Genomic DNA, 23,781 nt, shown 5'->3' on the forward strand with positions numbered 1-23,781 from the left:
GAATGGGTACATTTTTTTGTCCGGCGCCCCAAATCGCTTTACGGGATGGTTTGGGAACGCGACTGGAGATGCTCTTAGCTTTTGTTTTACGTCAGATTTTTTGAAATGTGAACAACATCATAAAAAAGAGTAGCAACATTCACAACACTAAATTAGTATCACTAAATTTATTTTGAGTATTAATTTAATGCGATATGTTTTGCTATTTTTAAATAATTTTATCATTTATTATTTTTATTTAAGATAAAAGTTAGACGTACATGTATTCAGGCATAGACACTACAATAACGTATGGCTGTACCTGGTGGATATTTTTGGATGGCATAAGATAAAAATTACTGGAATTATTTTTTACCTACTAGATAGGATTTCTAGGCAAATTAAACAATGTGATGTCAAGAGCTAGTGAAACATTACATATGAACACATCCAAATTATTAGGAATAAAAGCAAGAATAAATAATTAAAGAACATGCATGACCCCGCCAGTGCTTTTACCTTTACATTATTGAGCTAATAATACCACGAGAACCACTCCATCTAATGCACACCATCCCTTACAATCATATCCTTTGGATTGATGAAGTCTAGCATCAAGATTGGAGTAACAATATGCATCTAAAATTATATTATAGACAATTATAGAAAAGGATTGCACTGTATAAATTATCTCATAAAACAAGGGTCCACCATCAAAGATATAAATAAATGAAAATAATCAAGTAGGGTATCTCATATGATCTAATCTCTACTACTTAAAAAGACTAAACTGGTTCCTTATTCTGCCATCCACCGATACGTCAAACTTTGGTCGTTCCCCCTTCGATGGTTCCGCCCCGCACGGGCCAACTAGACCAGGCCCATCACAACGCAATACACATCCCGTCGCCTCCTTCCCGAGAAATCCTCATCCCGTCGCCTCCCTCTCGTCGCCCTCCGCTCCGCCGCGCCCTCGCCGCCGTCGTCCGTCGACAGCCACCACGTCCTCGCTCCACCACGTCCTCGCTCGCGTCGCCTGCTCCGACGCTCGCTCACCAGCCTACTTCCTTCCCCTCGCCTCTCCGCCTTCCATCATCCGCACAATCATAACCCAACGAGGAGGAAAGGGATCCCCTTTTCTGCAAAGCGCTCAAATTTGCCGGCTCGGGCGGCGGTGCTCCGCCGCTCCTCTTCCTTTCATATGACTACGGCCTGTGTCGCCGCGCCGCTCTCCCGTGGGCACCAGAGTCGCCGCTTGGAGGAGGGTCGGGCCGTCCTAGGTCCCCAGATGTGGTCGCCGGGGAGGAAAAGCGGCGCACCTCCCGACGCCCGCGACACCACAAGTCTGTGATGGCACAGCGCGCCCACGGCTGGGTGTTCGACATCGACGAGACGCTGCTCTCGAACCTCGCCTATTACGTGCAGCACGGATAAGGGTAATTTCAAACCCTCGATTTTGGAAATTACAGCGAGGAACCTTGATTCGTGAATTAAGGTTGGCCGCGCGTGTGTGTCGTTCGAGTCAGATGGCCACTGTGAGTTTAAGAATGGAGTAAGAGAAGGGAAGCGCTCCACTTCTCATCAGAACGACCCATCTGGGCTATTCCGTTTCGTGGATTGCATAGGGCATGCAGTCGTTTTCTTTTTTTTTCAATTACTCAGTTCTATTGCTGCTATTTTTGAGTCTACTATTTTTTTGTTCTTTGTGTAGACTCCTAGACGGTGATTCAGGCATCGACCTTCATCTCACCGGAAAAGAAGTGGTGGCAGCCAATTGACACGCTAAAACAATGATCATCCACTTGACCCGTTTTTTGTATTTTGAGTGGCTGCAAATAGTCTATATTTCTTTTCCTTGCAACGTTTTGTATTCATATATCGGTTCATAGAGTGGTGCATTCGTTCATGTTAGTTTAGACTAATTGATGTAGCTCATCTTATCTGCAGGCAATATATTCGTGAGAGAAGCTGGAATTCCTTTGTGATGATGAAACGAACTTCTCAGATTCAGTTTCTCTAGCTTTATTCACCAACATAAAAAGCCTTAAGCATTGTGAATTGCGATTATAGTTTGCTGTACATGGGATTGCGGGGTTTTTCTAGACATTATATCTTCTTAATTTATACCAATTTGATAATGGAGAGGGATTACTTCTTGCTGGTAAATTGGATTGGCTGTTTTTGGATAGATCTAATCTTGACAGCACTTCCTGTGATGAATCTAGGTAATTATTCTTCAAGTTGTTCATTTTCTTCCCGGTCATGTATGAATCAAGCTTTTCTTGTGTGTTCACAGTAGTTTTGTGGGGTGGAAGAAAATAATGTATACTTATTCTCAGTTACCTCTTGAACACATGCTTACTTAACATTTGCTTACTTACTATGTCATGAGTTCTATTTCCAATAACATGAATGAGACATGCATTTTTTTACACCTGTCAGAGGTTGACCAATTCCTGTGTATCCTTTTTCTCTTGCAAGTAACAAAAGCTTGTTTGATAGGACTGTGCATTCCTGAGAAAGAACTTCCGGTTTAGGGACCTATCGATTTAGTGTTCGCTCCATTCTTATTTCTATAGACCATCCTTGCCGTTGTCTTGTCCTTTACGCCCAGATGTACCGCCGTCCCCGTCAATTTGCATTCATCTGGGCCAGGAGGACGTGGACTGCCCTTCCCAATGCTGATGTCGTCCGCTCCCCAGCCTACAGGAAGCGCTATTGAATTGCGACTCAATCCGGGCGACTTTCCATGCTGATCCATAGAGGTTAATTTCATGTTCATAATCTTGCATGTCCTCAATTACTTCTCTCTTTTTTGTGCGCATTGTCCTCAATTACTTCTCAATCACGTGAATCACATGCAGACCGTTTTCATATATTTCTACACACATCTCCAACCTACATTTGAGGAGAACATACAGATGGTCATATTATTTTGTTCAACTATGATACAAGTTTCTTCACTTGTCAATTTTTTTCTTTGAATAATGTTGATTTCCAGAAAGCATAGTTGTCTATGGCTCGCTCCTACAACTGTACATTTGGTAGGATTTTCTTTGCCTACATGACGTGTGATGATTTGTTGTGTCAATTTTTTGCAGATAGGGAGATGATGTGGGTTGCCGTTTTGGAACCAGAGCCTAAGCAAGAGCATTGCAAGGCGATATGGGAGCTCAGAAAGTCGCCATAAAACTACCGTTTAAGACCAGGTTGAAAGTTTGTTTGTGTAAGGCGTGTTCGTTGTCATGTGTACGTGGAGTGGTTGAGTGGGGAGCGTGGTTATAAGTCGAGAGAGTTGTAGCTGATCTTTTTATCGCTGATGGATGAACTAAACTGAAATCATCTGATCAGGTTTACTGCAACTCGCATGATGCAGCGTGGCGGTGGCGCGGAGGACCAAGCGGGAAGTGAACCATCAGCCTTTGAGTTACCTGTCACCCTTGGCATCGAGAAGATGATACCCAAGCCGTCTTACACCACAGGTATACCAATGCTCTTATGGTGGCTAGATTTTGACATGTGTATGATTTTTGATGGGCCTATTTATGGTTCAGCACAATGTTTTGAGAAGGTTGCAGTTTTCAAACTAAGAGTTTAGTCAGCGATTCTAAGTAGTGAGGTTTTGGTGATTCTTCAAACATACTTGCCATCTCCAGTTTCTAGGTGGCTGACTAAAATTAGTGCATTTAAAGGTCAATGCAAGAATATGTTCGCCATATACAAACGAGGCAGCTATGTGGCAGTCTAAATACACTGGGTTCTAGACGAAAACCATGTAACTTTTCTGCTGTAATAGTATGAGAGCATATGCATATCTACTGAAAAAAGCAAAAGCTACCTTTCTGTAATATCAAATTTGACCAAAATAAGATAAAATACCAGCAACAGATTTTAGTTCATAAACCGGGACGATAACACCTTCCCTAGCAAAACATTGGACACAGTTGATGATATAATCGATGCCAGTAAGCTTGTAATTTAGTTCATACGTCGCGACAATAATTTAGTTCGGGTGTTGAGAGCCAGAGACCTTCGCTAGGCTGGGGAAGAAAAACACCTGTGATGTCCCTTTCAGTGTTGGGACACCATGCTGCAGGTTGGTGCAGAATGCAACAGTTTGTTGTCAAACCCTTTGTATGTTGTCAAACCCTTTGTACCATACCGTACATGATTAGTTGATTTAAACATAGCTTTGCAATGTATAAGCTCCATGTGATAACTGATATATATGTGCTTATTTGATCAGGTATTCAACACAAGTTGCATGCTTCATGATACACACTTAATAGTTTGTAGCCTGGAGGCTCTTGTGAGGAAGTACAACAACACCCGAGCAAGATCTCGACCTACTTCATGTCAACAATGGTGAAGATGGGAAACTTGTGGCTGTCGTCCGCGATGCACATACAGATCAGGTTGATAGGTAGGAAGCTATATCCGTTGTGATTACCACTAACATTGTTAATAAAGTGGAACCAATCTTTGTTATTATTTCTCAGAATGCTTTCTCCTGAAACACCTTGCAGATAACGAATTGTGTGAATATACATACAAAAAATATCGTTGCTTGATCCTGATAAAGTCACACTTAATATACAATGCTGCTGGCGCTGGCGCATGTGCAGGAGCTATGAGGCTGACTCTCCGACTACTTCCGCCCGTGGAGCTGCTGGGTGCAGTTATTTCTCGACCGCCTGATTGACATCTACGGCAGCTAAGACCTACAAGGTAAGCCTCAGCTTTTCCACCGGCGCTTGCGCAAGGTGTTCAGTGATATGCCTTTGAGCTCACAGTGGACAGTCTCTTCACCTTTTCTTGAGCAGGCAGCTAGAATTCTGGGAAGGCCCCATTTCGCGCCGTGGTTTCGTTACTTTAGTAGACCTTAAAAAGGTTGGTTAGATTTCAAATATTGATCTGACATTGAAGCTTCCAGGTTTATGGTGTATGCCATAACAAGGTGTCTCGTGCTTTAGTAGGGCTCCACAAGTTCAGACTCTTAATGATCTTTGCATATCATGTATTTAGAATAGCATTCTGTCCCGGGCTTTGGTTGTTTATTTGTTTCCTCTAAAACTGTAGAGTTTCAGTTCATAATCCTGAAATTCGCATGCCCTGCGTTTATCACTACGCAATCTGGTTAATATTTTAAAGAACCTCAAATTTCAGAAATATGGCACGGAAGTTCACATGTGATTAATTAGGAACGGTTAGCTCCTAGGGGTAGCTACTGTTTGTGAGTAACTTTTTTTTCTTTTATAAACTGCATGCTTCTTGTGAAAAAATATGTTCAAATTGTGGATGGTTGTCTGTAGCAGAGCATAGCACATGCACATAAGTAAAGCCCAATAGGATAGATATATATCATTTATTTGTCGTTTACATGACTGAAGGTTAGATATAGGAAAGCTCCTACTTCCTAAGTAAAATCCAAAGTTATTTTAGAAAAGACAGAATATGTGGTGTTGACATAATGCAAAATGTAAATAATTCATAGTCATAGTAAGAACAACTTTCCTGTCAGGTGACAACAAAACCTAAACCGAGACTATGCGCGTGCCAGAAGGTTTTCAGCTAGAGAGTTTGGTGAGACATGGAATGGGAGCAGCAGAAGTCGATGGACGAAAGATAAAGGATGGCAAAGACGCTCAGAGGACAATTGTCGAGGCACAACCGGTATTGAAGGGGCAAGTAGCAGGTGCAATCATTTGTCCTAGGACATCTTGTTTTTTCTTGTAGGAAGGTTAATAATAGCCTTTTAATTTAGTTGTTGGAATCATAATCCTCTTCCAGATAGTTTGTTCCACAATTTAAGCATGGGATATGGTTATTTAAATAACTAGCTACATCAAGCATCTAAACATGAATCTGCAGTTACACACTTACAGTTTATTATCTTCTATAAAAATTGTCTTTGCTCTTATCACTTTATGATCACATGGATTGGCATGTGAGATTTGTTTCTACATTACATCAATTTTTAGAATTTTATACATATGTTCGTCTAACATCACTAGGTTTTGTGAAGTAGCTGACTGTAGTCCAGTAAGATATATATATTCATATGTACAAGAATTGAGGGTATTACTTTACTAGCTAAATTTTGGAGCTCCTTTGTTGTTTATTCTAGCAACTGAATGATAAAATGATCTATTTATATATTTGGAGTGATGTCGAGGAGCTCCTTAGTCGGCATGGCTTGATTTTCTCTGTTTTTGCACATATGGTACCTTGATGTGAAATTGTTTGCTTCATGAATCTTTTGATCTGAAGTGGTAGCGTTATTATATAGAGTTTGTTATATTGCAGGGATTGAGTTATTTAAAATTAGTATTATATCAAGGTATACAGCCGCTGAACATGTGGGGTGTGCTTTTACCATGTAGCTTCATAAATTGTAGGCATATCGTGGTTCTGCTGAAATGATCATACCTTTGTATCATATTCCAAATTGTAACTTACTATTACGCTGGATGATGGTTCAAATTGGAACTTGCAGTCTTACTGTGGGGATCTTCAAAATGCGTTGTCACAGTAATTCTATCAGATCCTTATGTTAAGTCAACCTAAGAAAGTCCACCGAATAGCTTCATGAATTTTCCCTTGCATCTTCTAGGCATAACATGGGTTCTATAGAAATAATCGTAGCTTTGTCGAATATTTTAAGTTTTCCTTGTTATTATGGTGGATGGTTGTTTAAATTCTCCCGCGGGTGTTTTTCCAAGTGCATTGTTTCGATATTTATATCTGATCCATCTGTTAAGTCATTCTGGGAATCGGCAAGCCATCAATAGGTTCTCTGCCCTATATTTTTCAGATGAAATTTGTATGCTGCATATTTTTCTTGGTAATTGCTATTGGATGGGTAGGTATCTTGCTAGCTTAGGTTAAATCATATTCATTACTGATATTTTTGGAAATTTTAGGATAGCTGCAATTCACTCATATGTGTTGGCTCTCCTCTCACACTTACTTTGTCACAAGAATGATTTAAGTAATCAACATTCAAAGTTTAAGATTCTTCTTTTTTGTCTCATCGATTTGTTTTCTTGTTAATTCCAAGTCATGATTACCTTTTAATTTCACATATGTTGTCCATAAAATAAACTGCTATCTCATATATGTTGTTTGCTAGCAAAACTTATCAGGTTCTGGTTACCATGGTGGCTTGGTGTAGATATTGGAAGCTAGAACGTAATTTGCAATGTCAGACAAAGCTAGAGACCAATGAAGCGTGTATCAAAAGATGAACATGACACAAAAGAGAGCCTTGATCGATGTTGGTTAGCCTGATCAATCTATAAGTGTTATGAAAATATACAATCACCGATCTTATATATTCTTTGTTCCATCATATAATACTAGCATCAGATTGCTTGTGCGCTGATGCCAGAGTTATCACAATCTAGAATGGAAGAAATCACAACGATTTTTCTGTTTATTTTCTCAAGCAATAGCCTCATGTGTACATTTGTTTCGAGTTAGTGTCACTAAGTTGTTTCTTTATTTTATTTTTTCTTACAGGTAAGTGCAAGTTTTGGGACCTTCTTAGCTAAACCCAACTCCGGGTTGTGCATTCAAGAGCAACTTAGGTTCTTGGAGCTTCCGTACAATACTTGTCCATTTATTATTTGCTGACTTAGGATCATGTTATGTAATTTGTGATTTCCAAGCTTCAATATTCATCTTGTTTTATTTTTACTTATTATTGCGCAGTTTATAAAGTTAAATTTGGCTTCCGAATTCTATTTCCAGAAATTTAGTTAGGACATGAATGGGAGAATTTTCCAAGAGGGAGAGAGATCTGAATATGCAGTGGTGTAGCAAAATGGGTGAAGGTTGTTGCTCATTTAGTGGATGACAGTTAAAAAATTGAAGTTTGGGGAAGGGTTCTCCACACCGGCAGCCTGCTCTCTACAAATCGAAACTGTGATGTCAAAAGAGTTTTATATATTTATGTAGTTATTTAAATTGTTGACTCTAATAGTTGAATTTATATTATCACAGTGTGTTGCATGAAATTTTAGGAGTTGGCAACGATATTATCCTCCAGTTTTCTTGGTTTCCATGGTCATCCTCTTTTTAAGCTACACGGAGGTTTTACCCAAGCCATTATTGAAGATTTGTTAAGCCCCATTTTATATGGTTGACATAGAAGGCTACGATCTAGAGTTGTCTTCGGATATTTACTAAAGTGTTGTTAGGACTAATCAAAAAGAAGTATTCCTTTAGCTATACCCGTGTTTGCAGCACACACTTTTGTGGGACAATAATACGTCCAAAAGGAGAGGTTCTTGAGTTGACATTTATGATGGTCCAGAATACATATGTGGGACTTACCACGGAAGAGTAATAAGAAGACCTAGAACTTGGAACCACGCAGATACATAACAATGTTATCTTGTCATTGCATTTGATATTACTATGCTGTAGTACGTTATGATATCATTGATTTGTTTTGAATTTTCATAGTGAGTTGTGAATTATATATATGCATTGAGAAATAAAATTTGAGGACCCGTAGCAACGCACGGGCAATTGTACTAGTATAGAAATAAAAGCACAAACATATATTTCATCAACCTACAACCAGAAGCCCATATTACAGGGGTGGAGCACGCCCACACCATGGATGGTGGAGATGGAGATGCGACCAAGGCGATTTCAGTGACACTCCCCTCCAATCTTGTATCACGCCTCCTCGGCCATGAAAAACATTGAGGGGGCAGAGTAGCCAGTTAAGGTCTAGAGAAATCCTCGCTGAAAGGGCAAAGGCGGGCTTACATGGGCCCACACAACATGTTGGCGCGTCGGGGGCTAATGGGGCATCAAGCCCCCCTCGTAGTCCGCCCATAGATCCTCTCGTGTGCGTCCAATTTTGTGGTGATCTTCATATTAATTTGACTAAAAATCCATTCTTATTACCTGATTTGTTTCGCTTCTGGAAGGAAGATTACATAAAAGAGTTTTATTTTGCCTTGTGAGGTTGAATAGCAAGATAAAATAGGACAGGGTGAATCTAATAAAAAAACAAATAAAATAAACTTCAAAATGCATACACATGTTTTAAATGCATCACGTGGATACATAATGCTAGAGTGAACTTGATGCGTTGGTGGAGGTCGATTGGGTGGTAGTGGCAAGGGGTTCTCCGTAGTAGCCCATTAGAGTGTCCTCGGAGGCATGACCTTCTGGATTGGTGGGCGAGAATGGCCACACCGATAGGGATGCCATTCTTTTCTCTATGTTATCTCCGTCTCATGCTTTATATATACTACATATATGTTTATAGGATATCTTTCGGTCAAAATATTTGTAGATTCGACTAGCATAGAAATGTTTAATTGCCATTGAAGTTCATAAAATAGTCATTCACATTTTATCACTATTTTGATTCAGTTTTATCAAAACAATAGTTTGATTAAAAGCATTATATACTTTTTCCATTTATTGATGGTCAAAGTGTCACGTTGGAGACATGAGACAATAACGTGACGCAGATGCAGCAGCAGCATCGGACGATGCGGCCTCTCTGGCAATATATCTATAGACTATTGCTCGCCGTTTGGTACAATACCTGATCAGCAGTGCTAGCATTGGCACATATTGATCTTGCCACATCAGCTGCTGATCCATTGTTTTGACTGGCCCCAAAGGGTGACCCTCGGCTCTCGTCGTATTAGCGCAGTGATAGTACATGCATTCGGGGTTTGAAGTTTGATGATTGCTCAGGATTGGCATAGTTGCATCATTACATGTCGGCATCCATATGGTCGGTCCCCGCCACGGTACAAGCCTAGTTCAGTCTTGTTTTGAATCTGAAGTAGGAATTAAATCCAAGCGCATCATTCAGTAACTTGAGCTCCTGGGACTGGGAACCGCGAAATACAGAGATCCGGACAAAGGCAATACTTGCGTACTACGCCCGATCCACGGGTACAGCCATTAGAGCACCTCCAGCCGTTTAAGCCCACATGGCGAAATTCGAACGAAAGCTAAGCCGGATTAAATGAAAATAGAGCATGGGGGCATTATTTTCCCAGTCACACCCCTAGCATTCGTCCAAGAGCGACGATAATTTGAAATAATCGTCTTCCCGCTACACAAAAGTATCGTCCAATAATTCAGCGATCGGATCAGCCACATACCAGCGATTTAAACAAAAACTAGAGGATAACATGGACATTGGCAGTTCATTCCCGCGCCTTGTCTACCGCGGAGTCGGGCGGCGATGCATCGTTGGCCGCCGGAGTCGCAGCGGCGAGAGTGGACGACGGAGGAGAGGACGAAGCACTCGATGGAGGGGGTCGGAGGATGTCTTGGTGATGACCGTCGTACCAAGCCCTCGTCTCCTTATCCATCTTGTTGCTGTTACCGCCGATCAGGAACGCCAGGTCGGTGTTCCTCTTTTTTCGCCGCGGAGGTTGCCTTCAGCAAGGCGATCCGGACGTCTTGGTTGGCGAACATCTCCTTCCACCTGACATCGTACTTGTCGTCCCTCCCGGCGGCGTGCGCCCTCACGTCGGCCCAACACTTGTCGAAGGACGCCTACAACCTTTCGGTGGGATGATCCGCCTTCTTCAGTTCTTTCAGTTTCTTCAGGACGAGATCAGGGCGGCCCGCCGACGCGGCAGGGGATGGAGCGTCGGGGTTGTACTTCTCGTCCTTGTTCTTCGCGAGGATCCGGCGTACATCCGCCCACTTCTTGCAATTCTCGATGGGGGAGAAGACGTTGAGGTACTTGAACGTTAGGCCGATGTACATGTCGAAAGCACGACGCATCTGCAAGACAGGCCGGCGAAACAAGATTAAACCTCGGCGATCCATGATCGAGGGATGGCACGGCGAGTCAGCTCACCTTTTGCTCGAAGTCGGCGCCGGTCTCCGGGGCGAGCTTCGATCTCCTCCTATATGCCGTGCCAGTTGCTGCATGCCGTCTAGATGATCCCCCAGTGGGTGCCCATGGCCTTGTCGCCGCGCACCAGCACCGTCTTATTGAAGTACGGATCAACGATCTTGCGTTCGTCGAACGCCAACTTGACCCGCTGCCAATATGTCTCATAGTTTTGATTGGCGCCGGTAATGCCGTTCATGGAGACGGTCTTCCAAGCTTCAACGAAGAACTCCTCTTCTTTGCCCGTCCATTTGATTCCTCGGCCGGCGGCGAGTTCTTCTTCCTTTTCTTCTTCCCCTTCCCCGTCGCCGTAGGATCAGGCACGTTCTTCTCCTCTACATCGGCATGTTCTTCTTCTTCTTCTTCTTCTTCTTCTTCGTCGTCGACGTCTTGGGTGCCGTCTCCGAACTCCACATTCTAATCGTCGGCGGCACCCCGCGACGCGATCGCTGCCATCGCTCTGGTCTCCTCTTGCATGAAGAATCCCGGGCTCGATGCGGCGTCCATGGAGCCCGACGTGATCATCTCGTGCATCACACCATCGTTCGGCGGCGGCATCCCGCCCGACGACGCGCCCACACCGTTCCCGGGGTTGGATCAGGAGAGCGGCCCTCGGCGCAGGGCAGGCGAGATGCCCTCGTACGCGCCCAGGTGGTCGCCATCGTAGACAGAGGTGTGGACTGGGCGTAGCTGTCGTGGAACATTGCAGGTGACGCCCGTGAGAAGGTCCAAGGCGAGCCAACTGTACCTTGGATTGGCCATGGACCGAGTCCGACTTTTACGTAAGAGAATCATATTTCTCATTTTTGTGTGTATATTATCAAATATCCATTCCTGATCCGAGTCCGTTCCGAATCTGCTTCATATCCAAAATCCGATATAATCCGCATTCGAATTCGCATCCAACTATTATCCGCTCTAATCCGAATCCGTAAAAAATATAATAAAGATATGAAAACGGCAATATCCGTTTACACCACACCTAATCATAGCTTGATAGGCAATGCAACCAGAGCAGATGGGTTTATTCCCTACGCAAGTACTAGTAGCACAGTAACTGCGATTCTCCGTCCGTGACGCGGCGTTCAACGTTTCAGACGAGGTAGCCTGGCTCCGCCACGAGCAGCGGGTTCACCCTTAAGTGACGACGTACATGGTCGCCGGGCAGTCACATGCATGGAGAGGCATCGCTGTTGTCTGCAGAGCGCAGCTGGTACGGTATGCATACGCTCGACCAGACAGAGCACGTAAATGCGAGAGCTAAATCTAACCATGGGCATGCAATGCAAATGCAATGCAGCACCGGATAGATGAGCCACACACAGAACACAGAGACACACACCGGGCCAGTCGCCGTCGGCCTCCGTCGGTGCCCCTCACAGTTGAGGTCGCTGTCCCAGCCCTGCACACAGATCCCATCTCCCTCTTCCCATTCCATTCGCCACGCCCCTCCCGCGCTGCGCTGCTCCACAGTTTCCTTCCCTTTCTCCACATACGCGCGCGCCTCTCCAACTAGCAGTCTAGCACTAGCTAGCTCGTCTCGCTGATGCCTATAACTCCCCTCCACGCCACGCGCCGCTCTTTCACCCTCACTCCGGGCTTCACTCGTTCATGAGCAGAGCCGCGTCGGCGAGGGCGACTACAGGCAATGAGGCTCTACATCACCGCGGCGGCGGCGGTGGCCGACGACGGCGGCCTGACCAAGCCGAATAAGGCGCCGCAGCAGGCGCGGCGCGGGTGCCGTTCGGTCGTGGTGACGGGGCTCCTGGCCGGCCTGCTGCTCTTCCGCGCCGCGCTCCTCGCCGTCGAGACCGGCGCCTCCCTCTGCCCCTCAGCCACCGGTAGCTAACCAACCAAGCCCGCCGTTTCTTTAAACACGTACGTACAGTCCATTCCCATGTTTAATCTTCATGCCATGATGCTTCTGCAGGGTGCCTGGGCTGGAGGGCGGGGCTCGGCGACTGGCTCTACGGCGGCGGCGGCGACGACCCGACGGAGGTGAGTGAGTTCCACCCAACTGGCTAGCTCCTCCTAGTGCGTGCGTTAGGCCCGTGTAGCCGGCCGTGCCGATCGTGTCGCGCGCGTCAAAACGTGTTAGTAGGAAAGGCTTACTAGGCCGCGTTTCTGCTCGAGAGTCTTGGCATCTTTTTTACCTCCGCGGGCAAAAAAATGGCGGGTGGATCCGCACGGAGATTCTCACGCGCTTCCGTCTGCTCGCTGCCACTGCCAGTAAACCGCCCCTCACGGGAATGGGAATGTTGCTGTGTCAGGGCCGCGCGCGCGAGGCCAGGTCGGCACCACGTCGCTGCGCCCCACCGGTACCACGTGGCCGTGCCCGTCCCGCTGGCAGGTGGGCTTGCTCGGCCTGATCCGGGCACTGTACTTTGGACTGCCGCACCTGCACCTTGGCGGTTGACGCACCAGTTGCAGTTGAGCTAGCTACAAGCAGTATTCAATGCTGCATGTTCTCCGGTATCCCGCGTCTTTTCACACAAAAAAAAAAAAAAACAAGCCAGAAAGATTTGTTTTTTTTTTTTCATTGAAAAGGAGTTTAAAAATTGGGTCTGACTATGAGGTTCCTGAGATTTTCTTAATTCTAGGTCAACTAAGAAAAATGCAGCTGCAACTGTAACGAGTTGTATTTTTCTGGCAAAAAAATTACAGCTAACTATTTACTTTGCACTGTGGTTGCAACTATTTTTTGAGGTAAACTGAGACCTAGCACAACAGTTAGAAATTATACATGGCTAAATGCCAAAGCGAACACCTCCTCCCCTCGTCAAGCTAGCTAGTTAGGTTTAACCGGTCTCTGACCATCCGAGTCATCCTAGACCAGGTCCGACCGAAATCAAACACAGTCGCTTCTTATCTTAGCTACAAAAAAAAAAAAGCACTGCTGAATGCCGATGATTTGTTTGTCAAAAGTTGAGCCACTGCGTAAAATGGTCATGGCTTGGCGGCTCCTTCTAGTCAAATCATACCTGAAAAACTGCCTAATTTGACGAGGAGGACGAATCACGCACAGTGGTACTAGATTCGTACGAGCCTGCCTGCCTGCATTATTCCGGCCTAGCGGGCCCAACCAGTTGGTGCCTTTGGGGTATTGCGCTGCCAGCCGCGCTACGGATACAAAAACCCTCGTCATTTTTTCTTCTCATGAAACAACACTCTTGTGAGGCGACTTGCTCGCTCGCTAGGATTCTCTCCATGCATGACGCGATGGTGGCCTGCAATCCAGGGTGGAAAATGCTCATCCACGACACCTTTTGCGTTTGGAGCTACGTGGATTTTCCTACTGGTTGGGACCTTGTGGTCCGTGAGCGTACAATCCATGTTTTCGTGTCTAAAACACCCACAACCATGCTCGTTACGGTCTTACTTACATTCCATCTTAATAAAATGTTGTTTTTCCAATTACATTTCTTCCCTTCAAAATTAATTGACTTAATTTTATCCACATACACAACACATGCATCTATATATACAAGTTTTTTTTTTTTTTGAAAAGAGACTAGACAAGTTTTAGACTGTATATACATATCTAGACAAAGCCGAGTGGATTGATTTGAAACCGATCGAGAGAGTATATATCAAGGCGATGATGTTTATTTGCTTATTTTGCGTTCCTCACTGGTTCAGGAAATAACGACTGCTAATCTAACGAATAAAATGATCAGGAGTTCATGAAGCAGTGGAGGAGAAGTCACAGGGAAGCCAGCCTGCTAGACCCCGTGTTGGTGGAAGCGGCGCCGGACTCCTTGAACAGCCTCATGGCGGAGATGGACACCATCCTGGCCACCTATGATCGGCTTGACATGGAAGTCGTCGTGGTCAAGATAATGGCCATGGTACGCATAAGTGCATCACACCTCTCTACCTCTGCGTTCTTGGTTGATCTTTAGCAATCTTGCATTATCATGCCTGCATGTTACTAGCACCTTAAGTTCAGCAAGTGCTTTCTGCGCCGAAAGACCCCATCATCATGGTCCCTATTCTGCACTCTCTGTCAATTAGATAATTGACAGAAATTACGGAGCTATGGTGTGCTTTTGCATGGTCATGGACATCCTTCGATTTTTCAAACGCGCAAAACCGGTTATTACGGTTCTGATATGTCTGTGCACCTGAAATGTTCAGACATCGAAATGCTTTTTTTTTTTTTTTGTATTGGTCCTACCTGCTGCTGCACGCATCTTTCTGAATTGTCTGAAATTTCATAACAATGGACTGCAAAGATGAATGAAGAACGATATTTTTTTTTTTTTTTGCGACTTATGGAGCAAAGCTCCCAACTTCAGTTAAGAAGTTGATAAACAGCGAAACAAACAGAGATTCTCCAGAAGTTCGAAGCTTCTCAGGCGCACATGCGCCCACACCAGGAACTATTCTCCTATCAACTATCCCAGAGTCTAAAAGCAACCTCCAGAATACACAAACATACCACCAACAGAAACTAGAGTTCCAGGTTAACCATGAAGTCTAAGAACCACTAACTAACAACAGCTAGATATCAGTTTTTATAACATTTCCAGAGCTTGGTCGATCCACAGCAACATGTTTCACTTTTCTGAATTTTTCTCACTCTATTCTTCTAGTCATTGGAGTCTAGCCTATACTGCCTTGGTAGAAATCAGTTGCCACCACCGGCCAGTAGTTGTTGGTAACATTGGAGTCTTCGCACCTTTTTCCTCTGCATAACAGCCCAGGATAGAAATAACTGAGAGGTGTCCAACACAAAACTATTAGGATCAACAGGATATACGTTCTCAAAGCAAACTTTGTTTCTAATACGCCATATACCCCACAAATCTGCAGCAATCCCAGAAGATGTAACCTGCCTTACCCCATTTCCTTTAAAAGATAAAAAACCAAATCACAAAGTTCATCTACTTTCCTAGTATGTGTCTTACAATCTAAAGCACAACAGATAACGCTCCATATATATCTTGCAATGCCACAATAGGGAAAACATATGTTCAATGGTTTATTTCTCGGAACAAACGAGATATCTTTCATCCCCTTTCCAGCCTCTATGTACTAAAGTTATCCTTTGTGAGAATACTGCCCTTAAAAGTTAGCCAAAGAGAAAGCTTAACAGGCAAAGCAATTATAATTTTTCAGAATTCCTTATAGGAACAATGAACTTGCTGTGTCTTAAGCATATTATACATGGATTTGACAGTAAATTTACCATCCTTTGTCAAAAGCCATCTACAATCATCTTCCAGCTCCGAAAGAGAAACATTCATACACTAGCCTGAATGAAGAATAATTGATCCACCAGTTGAAGTGTATATACTCGTTGATCTAACTTTGGCAATGATTTGAACCAGCTGCTGAAGATGGACCGGAAGGTTAAGTCATCAAGAATCCAGGCTCTGTTCAACCGCCAACTGGCTTCGCTCGGCATCCCCAAGAGCATACACTGCCTCGCCCTGCGGCTGGCCGAGGAGTTCTCGGTGAACGCCGAGGCCCGCTCCCCCGTGCCGCTGCCGCAGCACGCCCCTCGCCTGACCGACACCTCGCGCCTCCACGTCGCCCTCGTGACCGACAACATCCTCGCAGCCGCTGTTGCCGTGGCCTCAGCTGTCAGCAGCTCGGCCGACCCCTCGAGGCTGGTGTTCCACGTCGTCACCGACAAGAAGAGCTACGTCCCGATGCACTCGTGGTTCGCTCTGCACCCGGTTTCTCCGGCGGTCGTCGAGGTCAAGGGCCTCCACCAGTTTGACTGGCGCGATGGTGACGCCATTGCCTCTGTCATGAGGACGATTGACGAGGTCCAGAAGAGCTCGCTAGGTTACCACCAGCTGTACGATGGAGCGGCAGAGAGGGAGGTCAGAAGGCTCGAAGCATCAAAGCCAAGCACGTTTTCACCACTGAACTATCTGAAGATCCATCTCCCAGAGGTAAATCTTAGAGGAGAAATCCATGTAGTATTTACTCGGACTTGGCCACAGTTGATTTATTCATCTGATGCGTTTGTTTGTGCAGTTCTTCCCAGAGCTCCGGAGGATTATACTACTCGACGACGATGTCGTGGTGCACAAGGATTTGGCCGGTCTATGGGAGCAGGACCTGGACGGGAACATCATGGGCGCGGTTGGCGCGCACTGTCCCGCTGCAGATGGTGGGATCTGCATCGAAAGCGCTCTCGATGAACACCTTAACTTCTCTGACCCTGCACTGTCGTCGCTGGGCCTCGACGGTTTGCACTGCGCATGGTCTTGGGGTGCCAACATCATCGACCTTGATGTTTGGCGAAGAACAAACGTTACAGAAACGTATCAGCTATGGCTACAAAAGGCAAGTCCTTCGATCTTCCTCTGAACTTCTAACCACAGACTTCATAGTACTGTCAAGCGACAACAACTGTTAATTTCTTGTGTTGTCGTGGTTGCAGAACCGGGAGTCAGAGTTCAGGCTGTGGAAGATGGCATCGCTGCCGCCGGCACTGATAGCATTCAACAGCCAGGTTCAAGCCATAGAGCCGTTGTGGCACCTGCCGGGCCTCGGCTGGCGCATGCCAGACCCTGACCTGATGCAGTTTTCCGCTGTTCTGCATTTCAGCGGGCCGCGGAAGCCGTGGCTGGAGATTGCGTTCCCGGAGCTACGGAAATTGTGGCTCGGGCACTTGAACGTGTCAGACAGCTTCCTACGAGGCTGCGGCATAGTCGAATGACAGTAACTGGAACAGGAAGAATTAAGCTGGAAAGGAGAGAAGTACAGTATAATCAGGTCCAAGAACTGGGTGCAGGGCTAGGTTTATGAGGAGAGGGAAGTAGGTGCTGCCTTCAGTCTCTCCTCAACGTGGCTGGCTTTGCTGGTTCAATGCCACTGAGTGGAACTACTCATGGTGTATATATAGCTGAGATATTTTTTCTTTAGTTACAAAACAAAAGTTGGAAATTTGTAATCAGTGGCCAGAAGATAACTTTTCTTGGCTCCACATGATAAACTGACTGTATGGAACATTGGTTGATTTAATTGGGTCCATCTAAATGTGGAGAAACGTAACGTTCAATTTTAAGTTCACTTTTTTATACCTCAAATTTAGAAAGAAGAAAATCTCAAATGAATCAGGAATAACAAGACCTGCATTCAGTTACAATTTTGCTAATCCTAAGTCACCTGAGTTTTAGAAATTTGAGTGTTGCGGAGATGCGCATGCTACGATGGATGTGCGGCCATACAAGAAAGGGCCGGATTAGGAACAAGGTTATTCACGATAGGCTAGAGATAGCACCGATCGACAAGAAGCTTGTCCAACACCGACTAAGGTGGTTTGGGCATGTCCAACGAAGGTAGAGGACGATAGGCTAGGTTTGGGCGATAGATTAGAAGTGGTAGAGGACGATCAAAATTGACTTGGGCGGAGGTAGTAGAGAGACTCGAGGGATTAGAATGTACCTAAAGTCTTGGCTCTTGACAAGACTGCATGGAGATCAGCGATCCATGTGCCGGAATCTTAGTTTACTCTCTTTTTTCATCTACTTCTTGCTTTTTGGCTTCCTTTTACATTTGCTGGGTTTCATATCTAGCCTACCCCATCTTGTTTGGGAAAAAGGCTTTAATGTTGTTGTTGTTGTTGTCTAAGTCACCTGAGTTTTGTGGTGTCCAAGTCTATCTCTGAAAACTCCTACTTTAACTTGGTAAGAAAATGGAGCTTGCACTTTTTCATGAACTCTAGAAAGGTGTTCCTACGAAAGTGCAAGCCGGTACAGTGAAGTTGTACTTTCTAAAAGTCAACGTAGATGATGCGTCCATTTAACATTGTCTCAGTCTTACATTAGAAATTTCTAAATTTTAGGGCAAAGTTTTCTATATGGAATGGATGTACTGAGTCTAAGCAACAACCTTGCATATGAGGTGGACAAAAGAAATACCCATAAAGCATACGTGTTTCTCATTTTTAGCTGGGGTGTCTCTGGGTGTCATACACTAAGTATACCAAAGAAAACAATTCAGAGCCCTAGTGTCCGATTTGCACCCCTGTGGATATATGTAGGTGCATGGTACAAAGGAAGGCCGGGATACAAAATAGCAGTTGAGATGATTACTATGGGAAATTTCATGTAGTTTTCAGTTTACAAGTTTTAGTTTCCAGGTATCAGATGACATGTATTGATTTACTTAAACAACAGATTAATAAATTCAAGTCGAATCATTACGAGAAAAGGCATCATCTCGTTGCAGTGCAGTGCCATCATCTGTGGCCGTCTGCGGTGAAGTCGGAGTTGCTTGCTAAAGGAGGAGTGGCGACGATGATACTTGTAGCCTTGTAGGTATGCATTCGTTGTGATCCAGGTCGGCTGCGTGTCATGGGCGGGCAAATAATATTCGCAATGGGTATTCGAAGTAAAAATAAATAAAATCCAATGCACTATTCTGGTGTGGAGGTGGAGCTCACCGGAAGAAGAATAGCTTTGATTTTGAGGTCCAGATTCAACTTCAACACATTACTTTTCTGGTGAGGAGGTGGAACCAGAGTTCTTTTTCTTCGAAGCTCTCTGCCACAATGACTTCAGATCACCACTGCACATCTTCATCTCTCTGCAGTGTTCTCAGTTTCTCACCACAAATTCAGTACAGCTGCAAACTAGATCAATCAATAAATAAATAGTATAACTGGAACTTGGAAGAGCAATTGCTGATTTGCTAGTTCAGAGATTGGAAAAGAAACCAGCGAGGATTAAGATTTTAGAACCCTACCGTGAGATGATTTGGGGACTCCGTATCGCTGGGATCTGCACTTTGCAGCCCAATGCCACCGCCGGTCGCCGGGTTCGGGGCCCCTGCCACCTGCACGGCCTCCGGACTCCGGTGCTCCCGCCGATCGCTGGCCCCTGGCCCCTACCGATGGCGTCGCTGCGCCGGCCGGGCCGGCTTGAGCCAGCCTAGAAGACTGAGGCCTCGGGGGATTATACGGGAGACTGCTCCATGACGGCCGGTTAGGGATTTTTTTGGTTTTTGTTTTTCTTAATTACTCCGTTCGTATTGGTGCTTGCGTGTATTTATATATCATCAATTTAACCAATATATAATACTAGTAGCTATGCACGCGCACGCGCGTCTCAACTAATCAATTCTACAATCTTTCAGAAAAAACACATAATATTTTGAATACTGCAATTTCGTATGACTTTTAGCCAACATGATACATTGCTGAACTTCAATTTTTAACTGTCATCCATTAAATGAGCAGCAAACTTCACCCAATTTCAATTTGCTACACCACTGTATATTGAGATCTCTCTCACTGTTGGAAAAACTCGGAGTTCTCCCAGTCCATGGCAATAAGCCTTCTGCAGCCCTTGAGAAAATAAGCAGAAAGTTCGTTGTTCTTTCTGGTCGCAGCACAGCTCCTAGTTTGGGAGCGTCTAGTCTTAACCAAATTTCTGGAAAATAGAATAAACCACACAATAATACTTAAAACAAAAATGAAATTAAGATAAATATTGAAGCTTGGAAATCACAAACTGCATAACAAAAGCAAAAGCTAGCAAATAATAAATAGACAAGTATTACACGGGAGTTCCAAGAACCTGAGTTGCTCCAGAATGCACTCCACGGAGTTGGGTTTTAGCCAAGAACGTCCCAAAATTTGCACTTACCTGTAAGAAAAATAAAATAAAGAAACAACTTAGTTTCTGCTAACTCATGCACACAGGAGGCTATCGCTTGAGAAAATAAGCAGAAAGTTCGTTGTGCTTTCTTCCATTCTAGATTGTAAAAACTCTGGCATCATCCAATACATGGACAAGTTGCACAAGCAATCTGGTGCTGGTATTATATGATGGAACAAAGAATATATAAGATCGGTGATTGTATATTTTCATAACGCTTATAGATTGATCGGTGATTGTATATTTTCATAACACTTATATAAGAGCATGTTACATGTTGTCAGTTGCTATTTTAGCTTCCAATATCTGCACCAAGCCACCATATTAACCATAATCTGATAAGTTTTGCTAGCAAACAACATATATGAGATAGCAATATAGCGGTTTATTTTTGTGGACAGCATATGTGAAATTAAAAGGTAATCATGAGATGCAATTTCCAAGAGAACAAATCGATGAGACAAAAAGATGAATCTTAAACTTTGAATGTTGATTATTTAAACCATTCTTGTGACAAAGTGTGAGAGGAGAGCCAACACATATGGCTGAATTGCAGCTACCGTAAAATTTCCAAAAATATCAGTTAGCTCATGAAGTACAAAGATGCTCTTAATTAGACTGTACATGTTCAGTAAATTCTTGGCATCAATAAATCAAATCATACAAATTGCATAGCTAAACCAGACAAGCAACATACACAATCATTCTCCAGAGCTTCCCTCTTTCAACTCTTATTACAAGCCCTGAACCCTCAAAAACTTCAATACTCCCTGCCAAAAAAGCAAAACAAAATTGTCACGGACAGAAATATAGTAGATCAAAATGATAGGTGCATGTAACCACTTGTTTGTAGGAGATCCAAATATCTTCTAGCGTGATAAAATTTGGATATTCCATAGATCCATGTTATGACACATAATGTATGAAACTGGACAAAGTAAATAAATGGGACATCTCATTAGTGTGATGGAGCTTCAAATCAGATATTAAACACACCGTAAATATGACTGAAGTTGAGATTTTGCTGAATCCAAATTTTCATGGCCTTGCGGATAACCAGTGCGGTGAGGTTGAAATCTAATTGAAAAGCGTCTAATGTCACCAAATGATAACATCCTCAAAATCTCCAAATGCTTACACAGTTTTGGTGACAAAGTAAAATTTTATCTGAAAACTAAACAATAACCAGGTAACAATCTTTCGGAAACATAATGAATTAAGTGCTGATTTAAGAGTCTTGTCAAAGCAGCCAATGGAAGCATATTACTGGAAAAAAACACATTATTGTTCAGAAAAATGAGTAAAAATTCAATGCTTCCAACACTATGTCTACCAAGAGATTAAGCTGAACTCCAATGGTAGGTCGACAACATTTTCCATGAGACAGAACTGAGGCGAAGGGGACGAATCGAGTACCTTGAAGGAAGTGATGATGCAGAAAAATCGAATTGCTTGGCGGCGCTTAATCCGGGTGTGCCCCATTAGGTGTGGATCAGAATTCAGATATGTTTTCACACGTTTCATTATTATAAATATGCACACAACATTTTCACCAGTCATTGTGCAGTGAGTTCCATTATTGTTCAAACACAAAGAAGCACCCAGAATTCTATACCACAAAAGTTGTGACAAATAGTATACTTCAAAAATTTGTCTTCCTTTTGGCCGTTAGTCCACACATTTTTGTCCCATTGAAGCAGTCCTTTTTACCGATAGTATGAATCATTTTTAGCATTCCACATCGTAAAAATCAGAAGTACCTAAGCCAGGAGAAAATCTGTCCAGGTTTGTTTACTGGCAGTATGAAGCCATGATGGAAAACAGAACTGATGCAGCTGCCATAACAAACAACTCCTGAAACAAACATGACAAAAATATTTAATCCAGCGCAAGAAAGGATTAGAAAAATGTGAAAGAAGCAACGACATAAAGTGCGTTCGACTTGAAATACATTATATAGGTAGACCGTAAATGCATCCGACATGGACTATTTGGCTCTATGAGACATATACGCTTACGACGCCTCTACTACTATATGCATCTTAGTGTTGTCCATCAATGGACCAGAAAATATGAACTCACAAAGTAAGGAATATACCTATCCACATCAGCCAATGGACTCACGGAATAATGAAAATATGAATATGAAATCAGCTAATAGTCAAGTGCTGGCGAAGTTGCATACTCTATACCTATCCACATTCCATGTTTGATGATTAATGAATATCCAATCGCTCTGAAAGTGGAGACTCAAAATATTCAGATTTCAGATAATAAAAGACATCTATGCGCGATTACTTCAAGTCAGTATTCTGAAACGTGATTAACCTGCAGTGAATTAGCAATTGAAGTCCTTCCTCATCTATACCTGAAACATGATTACCTGTAAGGTCTCGTCGAGCACCTTGAAGGAAGTGATGATGCAGAAAAATCGAATTACTTGGCGGCGTTGAATCCGGGCGTGCCCCATTAGCAACGGCGAGGGTCCTTGTCGGCGCCAGATCGAGAGGAAAGCAGCAGTGTCAGCAGCGGCTGCAGGCAGGGAGGTTGGGCGGTTGACCACCGGGAACCTTAGGATGGGAGGGGCGCGAGGATTAGTGGCGGACTCAACGCTTGATCGTGTGGGGGCAGCAGCGCCTCCGCCTCCGATAGCGGCGGCGAGCGAGGACGGCGGGCGAGGCTTCCGGTTGGTGCAGGAAGCACCGCGGGCTAGGGACGCGCCGGTACAGGGAGGTCCGGGAGCGCTTCGATGCGTGGGAAGGAGCGTACCAAGACTGGGTGCCGGAGGAAGCACGGAAGGTATGCGTGCCGTGATTTTGGGGATGGGGCGTTGTCGAAGTGGACTCCGGTTGAGGAAGAAAGGGTGGGGGAGAACGGAGCATCCATGTCCCTTAGATCAAGTCAAGCGAATGGCTGAGATTTTATTTTCCAACCCAACTTCGTGCCTTTATAAGTAGTAGAGATAAATTGCACAACACAAAAAATTTATATTATATATAATTACGTTGAACAAATTTATGACCTAAATATATGTGCATGACCACTGAACCGAGATAAACGGAGTAATAAAAATTATATAAAAACTACAACTAATTATAAAAATTAATGTCACATAAATAATCACATTAAAACAACGAGGTACTTGGCTGTTGCAGGATATCGACACTCCCCCGAGCTTTTGAAGGTGCTCCTATGCCCTAGTGCAGGGTCAACGGGTCACAATAGTTGGGATGTTATAGGCCTATAGTCAACTATAGTCAATGAGTATATTTATTAATTGTTGGATAA

At 44.0% G+C, this 23,781-nt stretch overlaps 1 protein-coding gene and 3 long non-coding RNA genes across 29 annotated transcripts; 3 read left to right on the plus strand and 1 right to left on the minus strand.

The window, feature by feature from the left end:
• Positions 1 to 800: 800 nt before the first annotated feature.
• LOC127343661 (uncharacterized) lies at positions 801 to 2,330 on the plus strand. The gene is made up of 2 exons (XR_007877383.2): positions 801 to 1,415; positions 1,691 to 2,330. It is a non-coding gene; the product is annotated as an uncharacterized lncRNA (long non-coding RNA).
• A 254-nt stretch (positions 2,331 to 2,584) lies between these two features.
• Positions 2,585 to 7,719, plus strand: LOC127343660 (uncharacterized). 14 transcript variants are annotated; one of them, XR_007877375.1, is made up of 9 exons: positions 2,585 to 2,744; positions 3,081 to 3,188; positions 3,331 to 3,461; positions 4,226 to 4,402; positions 4,605 to 4,707; positions 4,803 to 4,869; positions 5,501 to 5,674; positions 7,112 to 7,255; positions 7,501 to 7,719. It is a non-coding gene; the product is annotated as an uncharacterized lncRNA (long non-coding RNA). The 14 variants fall into 14 exon arrangements; XR_007877377.1 differs by having other exon boundaries at positions 7,154 to 7,255; XR_007877378.1 differs by lacking the exon at positions 7,112 to 7,255 and having other exon boundaries at positions 3,081 to 3,228.
• A 4,470-nt stretch (positions 7,720 to 12,189) lies between these two features.
• On the plus strand, positions 12,190 to 17,897 carry LOC127343662 (probable galacturonosyltransferase 15). Its single transcript, XM_051369825.2, has 6 exons — positions 12,190 to 12,711; positions 12,801 to 12,868; positions 14,548 to 14,718; positions 16,204 to 16,776; positions 16,862 to 17,173; positions 17,271 to 17,897. Exons 1-6 carry the CDS (start codon positions 12,519 to 12,521, stop codon positions 17,547 to 17,549), a joined length of 1,596 nt encoding a protein of 531 aa, XP_051225785.1. The 5' UTR covers positions 12,190 to 12,518; the 3' UTR covers positions 17,550 to 17,897.
• Positions 15,194 to 23,388, minus strand: LOC127343665 (uncharacterized). 13 transcript variants are annotated; one of them, XR_007877394.2, is made up of 7 exons: positions 22,822 to 23,384; positions 22,686 to 22,729; positions 21,191 to 22,347; positions 20,413 to 20,481; positions 19,580 to 20,265; positions 19,278 to 19,459; positions 15,194 to 15,560 (listed from the first exon to the last, which is right to left on the minus strand). It is a non-coding gene; the product is annotated as an uncharacterized lncRNA (long non-coding RNA). The 13 variants fall into 13 exon arrangements; XR_007877392.2 differs by having other exon boundaries at positions 21,191 to 21,263; positions 21,490 to 23,388; XR_007877386.2 differs by adding an exon at positions 19,039 to 19,179 and having other exon boundaries at positions 21,191 to 23,388.
• Between the last annotated feature and the right edge of the window lie 393 nt (positions 23,389 to 23,781).

The sequence above is a fragment of the Lolium perenne genome, chromosome 3 (genome assembly GCF_019359855.2).
Source record: "Lolium perenne isolate Kyuss_39 chromosome 3, Kyuss_2.0, whole genome shotgun sequence".
Taxonomy (NCBI): Eukaryota; Viridiplantae; Streptophyta; class Magnoliopsida; order Poales; family Poaceae; genus Lolium; species Lolium perenne.

Coding starts and splice junctions, on each gene's coding strand:
- LOC127343662 (XM_051369825.2), top strand. CDS start 12,519: ATGAGGCTCTACATCACCGCGGCGGCGGCGGTGGCCGACGACGGCGGC. Junction 12,712..12,800: donor CCTCTGCCCCTCAGCCACCG/GTAGCTAACCAA, acceptor ATGCTTCTGCAG/GGTGCCTGGGCTGGAGGGCG. Junction 17,174..17,270: donor ATCAGCTATGGCTACAAAAG/GCAAGTCCTTCG, acceptor TCGTGGTTGCAG/AACCGGGAGTCAGAGTTCAG.